At 33.6% G+C, this 9,283-nt stretch overlaps 1 protein-coding gene across 1 annotated transcript; it reads right to left on the bottom strand.

The window, feature by feature from the left end:
• Positions 1–4,857: 4,857 nt before the first annotated feature.
• LOC110698164 lies at positions 4,858–6,246 on the bottom strand. The gene has a single exon (XM_021875571.1). It carries the CDS (start codon positions 6,244–6,246, stop codon positions 4,858–4,860), a length of 1,389 nt encoding a protein of 462 aa, XP_021731263.1.
• Positions 6,247–9,283: the final 3,037 nt, after the last annotated feature.

The following is a 9,283-nucleotide window of genomic DNA, read 5'->3' as shown; positions in this document are numbered from 1 at the left end:
ATTTTACTCACTCATATAAGTTGAGGTTGAGTCAAGGAAGTGTATTAGTGCATCATATGCACCAAGGTAGTGATAGTGCAATTTTGTGCACAAAATTGGGCTAGGAACCTTAATTAAAATAAATTGTATGTGCCCACTAATTAATTCAAAAATAAAATGGAAGTATGTGTTGGTTATTGTTATGTTTGTTCTAGATTGATTGGTTGGAGTCATCACAAGTTAAATTGATAAATCACGTAAAGTGGAAGAGGATACACACCAAAACTCTTAGAACGTATACACCTTGAGTATGAACATATGAGGGGAGTTATGTGACTTTATATTTGATCATACCTTCTACAGGGGTACAAGACGTTGTACTTTCTTTTATTAATGCGTTGGAATTCCGTCACAAGTGTGACATAGTAGGTGCCAATTAGGGTAGCTCCCTAATTGGAAGCTCTATACTTTAATGGACTATTTTTAAGGAAGGAAACTCATTTGATGCGTGATTAAAAGCTATTTATTAATAATTAATATTGTTAGTTATGAGTCAAAGGTAAGTTAACTTGTGAATTTTATGGCGAGCATATTTTATTTATTATTGTTAGGATGATCATGTTAGTGAGGTGCCTATGTACTCAGCTTTTGCTGATTCGTACTTTTGTGTTTGTGTATGACTTTCCTTTGGATTGGCCTACTATAACCCATTTATATGGTGAGTATAGGGGTTGAAATAAAGAGAAAGTGACAGGTACTTGAAGGATGAAGAGTATGAAGGGAATGAGTGCAGAGAGTTACTTGTTATGCTTTCTTAGTTTTATATTTTGAGTTGTTGATTTATTAATTATGGACTAACATTGTTATGTTTTATTTTAAATTGGTTTCGAAGGGCCATGTCTATATTGGTTCCAACTTGTGGATGATATAATTTTACTTATGTTTTGATGATGTTGTGAACTCAAGTTATTTATTTTGAAAAGTTGATTTTTAAGTTAGACTTCCGTTGTGTGACATTGAAATAGTTTTAGCTGTTATCACGGTGGCGGTAATATTTTGGTTACTTCCTAAAATGAGTTTTATTTTGAGTAAAAAGAGTATTTTAAAAGGGGATTACATTTACAAATCAATTATTACCTAATTGATTACTAAAAATATTCCTAAATATCTAATTGTTTCACTAATTTGATGGATAAGAATGCCCATCTTCTCTTCTTTTGCTTACATTATAAAAACTCTTTTTATGTCTAATTATTCATGTTCATCGGAAAAATATCCATGATTAACAGGAAATACCATGCAAAAAAAAAAAACTCAATCACCACCATCAAACACAACAATCATCATTGCCTTTGTATCAACCTTGCTATCGTAGTCCTGATACCTAATTCATCCTTTTCTATAGTGGCGGAGCCACTAAGGAACATGGGGGACAGCTGTCCCCCCAATTCCAAAAAAAAAAAAAAAAATTAGTAGTTTTTTGTTTTGTTTTTGTTTTTGTTTTTTATTTTTTTTTCTTATTTTTTTTTATAAAAAATAGCTATTAATAAAACTTATATATATGCATTTTGCATACAACTTTTATCACAAAAATGAATTTGGTTTGGTGGTTGAGTTTGTATTTTAAGGGTCACTTTGCTCTCTAGGTCCCAAGTTCAAACCCTCACAAATATATTTTATTGTGTTTAAGATTTCATTTATTCATAGTTTTATTTTTTTTTTCCTCGTAATTTTTTTTCTTTTTCTTATTTTTGGATTTCTTTTATTAATATTGGATTTTTTTTTACCTTTTTCTTTTTCTCGTATTTAAGTACTAGTTTGTACATCATGGTCACTAATAGATTAATTCATACAGACTACACTTTTTTTTTAATGAATACATATTTCTAATTTATTAATCACTTTGAATATGTGTGCTTAAATTCTTTTGTTGTTCATATTTATTAAAAGATTACCATTAAATTAATTGTTCATAACTAAACTTCATAATTTATTTATACGGAATACATTGTAAATATTGTATAAGGTAAAGAAAGTTGCAATTTTTTTTAAATGTGATCCAAGCCCCTCCATATATATTATCAATTTGTTTAAAGACTTCTTAATTGATTTTATGATCAGGTAATTGATTCGTATGTATTAGTTAGTGGATTACATAACCTAAGATTGATAGTCACAAACCAAAATTTAGTTCTTTGCTAGATATTTTTTTAATATGCAATGTAATGAGACTTTTACAACCCCTCTTTGGCCATATAGAGTAATAGTCATTTACGTGTGATTCAAATATTAAATAATTTATGGTTTGTTTATATATATATATATATATATATATATATATATATATATTTCTTTTTTGTTATTTTTGTCGAATTATTTAATATCCAAAAATTTGTCCCCCCCGAATTAAAATTTCTGGCTCCGTCACTGCTTTTTCACTTATAAAATACTTTATAATGTTACATGTATTATTTATTTGCTAGAAATTTTGCTTTAAATTCATCTTTGTTGCCATTAGTAAGGCTGTGTTTGTAGTATTCTTTTAAATGTAGGTTTTTCTATTGCTTTTTTTTAAAAAAAAAAAAAATTAAGTTACTAATTTAGAGTGGAAAAGAATATAACTGATATATATAAAGTATGAAATATAAGCTAAATTAGTCGGATGATCACTACTAGAAAATAGCCCATTTTCGATGGACGCATAATTCCGTCGGAAAATGGGAATTTTCGACGGATTTATATTCCGTCAGAAATTTCCGACGAATTCAAACAATTTCCGACGGAAATTAAATCCGACGGAATATATGTATTTTCCGATGGAATATTCTATCGTAATTTAAATTTTCGACGGAATTTAAATCCGTTGTAAATTAAATTTTCGACCGAATTTAAATCTGTCGGAATATATATAATGAATAAATAAGAAACCCTTACCTATTATAAACCCTAAACCGACATCCCTCCCTCTTCATTTCATCTTTTCTCTCTCTCTCTCTTTCTATCCGCCCCTTCTCTTTCTCTCTCCTTTTCTCTGCTCCTCCTCCTCTTTCTATCTCCTCCTTCTCTTTCTCTCCGCCTCTTTTCTTCTCTTTCTCGATGTTTCCCGGTGGGTGGTGTGACGGCGAGTGGTTTTTTTGGTCAAATTTGACCATGATAAGTCTAGATCTAGAATTTTCATGGTCGAATTTGGCCTATTTAAACCAAATTCAAGAATTTAAAGCCAATTTTGGTTATGAAGGTATGTTTTCCGAGTCTTTGTGGCGCCTTGGTGGGTGTGGATGTGGTGGCTAGTGTCGTGGTGTGAGGATCTAGTGGTTTACGTTTTTTTTTTCTTTCCTGTGGTGGGTGGGTTGGGTTTAGTTTGGGTGGTTTTAGATCTGGGTTTAGATAGGCCGTGGTGGGTGGTTTTAAATCTGGGTTTAGTTTGGGAGGGTAAGGGTTAGGTGGGGTGGGTTTGGTTAGGTCAGGGTTAGGAGGTGGGTCTGGTTCGGTTAGGGTATGTGGTGGGGTGTTTCGGTTAAGGTGGGTGGTGGTGTGGTTTGGTTAGTTGGGTGGGGGTGGGGTTGATAATGGGTTTTTGGGTGGTTGGAGGTGGTGATACGCCGTGGCGGTGGTGGTGCGTTGTTGTTTTTTTTTTTTTTTTTTAAATTTTAGTGCAGCATTTTCCGACGGAATTTCCGTCTCAAATTTCTGGCGGAATTGTGTCCGTCGGAAATTTCCGACGGACTTTTTTTGGGGCCGAAAATCTCTTTCAACGATGGAACTTCATCGGAAAAGTGTTTCCAACGGAATTTCTGTCATAAAAGACCGTTTTCCTACAAAATCTTTTTCGACAACTAGTTTCGACGGAATTTTCGTCGGAAACGGGGTTTTAGACGAAATTCAGGGTGTTTCCGATGGAAAAGGGTTGTTTTCTAGTAGTGGATAATTTTAATGTATTCATATGCATATTTTTAATACTAAGCGTTCTCTTTTAGTTGTAACATGATTTTTTTTCTTACTACAACTTCGCTCATTTTCGATCGTTCGCCATTGCATTCTTATCTGCTCTATTTTCTTGACCAATTCTCATCTTCTGGAAAAGGTTGTCCTCCCCACCCCCCTCTTGACTTCTTGAGACTATGCAATCTGAGAAAGTTTTTATTAAAGTAGGATTTTACTATACTTTGCCTCTGTTACCAAAAGTTCTTGACGCTATGGAATATGTGTACTAAGACCATTATCAGCAGTGAGGAGAAAACAAACCCTTCAATCTCTCTCTACCCACTTTCTCTCTCTTCCCATCCAATTCCTCTCATTAGAGGTTTTTTTTTTCTACACCAATGCTCTTAAAAAAAACTCCTCATCACTTTATCCTCCACTATTTACTATACCCCACCATAAATACACATCACCTTTTTTTTATCCTTTTTTTTTAATAATGTTTATACTACATATTTAACTTTCCAATACAATTAAAAATATGTCATATTTTTTTTTAATTACGTTTTAATTGTAATGTAATAATTTTTAATAATTTTTTAATTATTTTGGTAAATTTTTATTTTTTTTGTTTTATATTTTTATTTATTTAATGACGGGTAAAATTAATAAAAAGAACATTTTCAATATAATTTTGAATTTAACGTTCTTATTAGAATATAATAATTAAAAAAAATTACAGCAAATATAGATTCTACGAAAGATGTTTTCTTAAACTTAAACGATTACATAATAAGAAGCACATTTTTGAAATAAACACATAAACGACAATACAAATACATCGGATATTAAATAACAGTACGTTTACAAACTTAATGTTAGCGGTTTGAGCTAATATAATACACGAGGACGAGTATTAAAACTTCAACACGATACGATTACATTCTACAACTTTGCTTATTCGGCCGTATTATGACGAAAGTTCTGCCATATGTGTTCTACTAAATCTTGTTTGAGAGACGAATGAATTTCTCTATCACGAAGGGCAATCCTCCTCTGAAAATACGCGTTGAAATCTATGTTGGGCGGCCGCCCGACGTTGAACTCAAATGGCTCGTTGTTATTCACCGTGGCACTTGTGCTCGGTCCCGCCCGCGCTGTTGTACGTTGTGGTCGATCTTCTTCGTAGTATCGTCTCAGAACATCTGCCCGTGTGTAGTTGTGTCTTTCATCCTCGATGATCATGTTGTGCATTATTATACAGGCTTTCATAATGTCACAAAGAATATCTTCGTCGAAGGCCAGTGCAGGTTGTCGTAGTATAGCAAACCTAGCTTGTAAAACTCCGAAAGCCCGTTCAACGTCTTTCCAAACTGCTGCTTGTTGATCAGCAAACAACTTGTCTTTTTGAACTTGAGGATGTGTAATACCTTGTATAAAAGTTGGCCATTTCGGATAAATCCCATCTGCCAAGTAGTAGGCCAACTCATATTGATGTCCGTTTACCCAAAAATTTATTGGTGGTGCACGACCTTGTAAAACATCATCAAACACCGGTGAATGGTAAAGGACATTAAGATCATTACATGAGCCAGGAATTCCAAAGAACGCATGCCAAATACATAAATCCTGATCAGCAACAACTTCAAGAATGAGGGTTGCAGTCTTGCTACGACCAGCATATTGAGCTTTCCAAGCCGTAGGACAATTCTTCCACTCCCAATGCATGCAGTCTATACTACCAATCATGCCTGGAAACCCACGCAATTCATTTTGATGAAGGATTCTCCTTAAATCTTCATCTGTAGGTTTACGTAGATTTTCACTTTCAAATTGTGAAATAACCCCCTGACAAAAATGTTGCAATGCATTCCTTGAGGTTGTTTGGCCGATACGTAGATATTCATCCACGACATCGGGGGCTACGCCATACGCTAACATTCTTATTGCAGCGGTGCATTTCTGCAACGGTGATAAACCAAGCTTTCCAGCTACATTCGGACGTTGTTGGAAGAATTGATCCCCTTCAACCACCTTTATCATAATGCGACAGAACAAAGATCTTCGCATACGAGATCTACGGCGGAATTGGTTGTCGTTATACACTGCATTACTCGCAAAATAATTGTTATATAGTTGTACATGCCTTTTTTCTCTTTCCCTATCCCTTTTAGGCTCCGGGACATTTGCTATATCATTATTAAGCTGGGATTCTTGTGATGAGTGTTGGGGAATTAAAATATGAGGTAGGTGGTTAGCAGCATAATCATCAACTAACCGATCAAATTCAACGTTATTTGAGAAATCAGAAGAACTAGAGCTTGAGGTGGAGGAAATGAAAGACATGTTTTGGTTATGGTTTGATAGTTGGTTTGTTTGGGATTCTTTCTGTTTTGAATAACACTTGCATGTATATATAGTCCAAGTGACTATCAATGCTTGTGAGTTGCTCTGATTTTGCATGTGAGTAACTCTGAATTGATGTGTCATGCATGTATATATAGTCCATATGACACTTCAATGCAATCTCTGCAATGAAATTGATGTGTCATTGCACTCTGAATTGCAATTGAATTATTGATGCATCTGATGTAGGACACTTGAACAGTTGATTTGACTCTTCAATAATCTATAGCATTATCATTACTTGTGTTAAGTTGATATGACTCTTCAACATAAAGTTGTGAAGATTTTATTGGGAGATGTTTATTTGTCATTAACCATTACATGTGATTATTATTAAAAACAAATTTCATAAAGTAAATAATTTACTGCATAATTAATGTTATAAAAAACATAATTCATTTCACATAAATGTAAATAAAAAGGAGTACATCTTAACATTAATTAAAATAAAAAGGACTACATTAAACATTAATTAAATAAAAACAGTAGCAAACACATTAAGCTGATCTAAATTACATGTTCCTTCTACCATAGAGTAGTGCACGTAATTCTTCCTTGTAAGCCTCTTCATCAGGAGTTAGGTCCGGTCCCTTGTTTTTGGTGAAGCTCTACTTGTTTTTGCTTCCTTCTTTCCCTTTCCATGTCGAAATCCATCTTCTTCAACCGCATTTGTGCCTCTATTTCCCTCGTAGCATTATTCTGCTGCATTTGCTCGGTAATGTTTGAGACTTCAACAGCCACTCCTTTTCCCTTATTACGCCTGGACTTTGCCTTTTTAACGCCATCAGGTCGAGCAAGACCCCCAGAAGTGAAACCGGTAACGTGAACAACATCTTCATCATTAGTTCTACACCGCTTTTCACTTCCACTACTGTCATCCTCGACAGCATCACCGCAAGCTAATCTTTCTTCTCTTGACAACGCCCATCTCAGTTTTGTCCTCCACTTCGGGTCATTTTTAACCATTTCCCAACCATGGTGACAATTAAAATTATGTGGAGTAGGCTTGGAGGAAATATAGAATAACTTACTTGCATTATTAATTCGGTCTGCTTCGTTGTAACCACTTCCAGTTGCCCTACCAGCTTCGTCATAGCAACTACTCCATTGTATTAAATCAGTTGCCATCCTTCTCCAACGGCTTTCCAAACTCCTCAAAGGTCTGGCGGTAGGATGTGGGGTCTCTCAGCCTGCGCTTGATCATATGCTGCAGATATTTTTCGCCATAGCGTAGTTGCTTTTTGGCTTGTACCAACAATTGCATCCTCACTGAATTGAAGATACAAACCAATTAGAGCTTCATCCTCCGCAACAGACCACATTCGACTTCCTTTTGTCAGTGGTTGGTTTTGATTCACAGACACTCTTGAAGGAGGTGGAGAGTATTGAGGAGTGTCTGGAACATTTTCTTCCATTTCATCATCTAATTGAGAATCGGTCCCTTGATAAACAAGAGGTGAATGTGGTTCATAGGTAGTGTTTTGGAAAGGAGTTTAATGAGGTGTTTGTTATGTTGAATTTTGCAAAGAAGTGTTTCCAAGCCTTTGTAGGAAAAGCTGAAATCGAGGATTAGTGACAAAATCATCACCCAAATCAGAGAAATGATTAGAAAAATTAGGGTTGTTAGGATCCATAAGTTGATAAAGTAGAAAAGTAATAAAGCTTTTTATTTTTGGAAAAAATAAATAAAGCTTTAAATAATAATTAGTAAAAAAATCAACAATTACTAAAAGAACAATAACTAAATTATATTTTCAAAAAATAAAAACAGCTACAACAGCGATAATATTAATGATAATTATAATAATAATATTGGTAATAACAATAATAACAATAATAATAATAATAATAACACTAATAATAATAATAATAATAATAATAATAATAATAATAATTATAATTATAATTATAATAATAATATTTTTTTTTTTCTGAAAACCGTAATTAATAATTATAATAATAAGAAGTGAGGATTAGGAAATTAGTGAATATAGGAGATTTTTGGTGTTTTTGAAAGTATATCAAAATATATCAAAATGCATGTCTATTTATAGAGAAAAAAATTTTATGGCCGTTGGTGAATTTTTTTTTTTTTTTTTAATATTTTTAACGGCAATATTACCGTTTTATTGAATATAACCGTTGGGAAAAAGAGAAAAAATCTGATTGGCTCAATTACATGGGACTGACGTGTGTCACCTCCTCATTCGTTGCTCTGACGCGCGCCAGTACCCATGCAATTTAAATTTTTTTGCTGGCACAGCAACCAAACGACGTCATTTTTGATGCAGGAAGCACAAAACACGTCGTTTTGGCTCATTTCTCAACAAATTGAAGCAGGTGGCGTCAGCAGCTCGTGGGCCCCACTCAGTCACTGTTCATTCTCAAATCCCCTCAAGTTTTGAGCGTTTTTCATTCTCCTCAACCATGAGAGGAATTCCCCTCATTGTTGTAGCGTATGGAATTTTTTTTTTACACCTCAAGTTTCTCTCGTGAGGGTTTTTTCACTCACTGCTGGGAGTGCTCTAAGATAGTAACCATTAACCCTAAATCCTCACTATTATATATTTCAAACCATAGACATTTGGGGTCTTGTTAGATTTGTTTTGATTTTTTTTTTTTTTCAAATACCATCGATCTTTTGTTTTATTATACAAAATGGGATCTAATAACGATTAAAGATTCCATTAGAGTTTGTTCAAATAGTGAGTGTAAAGAATTTTCAGATTGAAGGTGGTGGTTAAAATAAATTTGTAAATTAAAGTTTTACCTTAAAACATAACAAACATTTATGGACAAAAGCAATATTATTAATTGAGAATTAATTAATCTTTTAATTAATTTTTTATCACCAAGTACAATGCTACCTCATGCACAATAGATCGTAGAAAGTAAAAGATTGAACGATTGGTAATTTGGTATTGAGAATTATATGACAACCAATTTAAAACTTTACACAAAATTTGATTCATGAAAA

Source organism: Chenopodium quinoa, unplaced genomic scaffold (assembly GCF_001683475.1).
Source record: "Chenopodium quinoa cultivar QQ74 unplaced genomic scaffold, ASM168347v1, whole genome shotgun sequence".
In the NCBI taxonomy this organism is placed as follows: Eukaryota; Viridiplantae; Streptophyta; class Magnoliopsida; order Caryophyllales; family Amaranthaceae; genus Chenopodium; species Chenopodium quinoa.
Note: the sequence above shows the minus strand (reverse complement) of the source record. Positions and strands in the feature narration are given on the sequence as shown.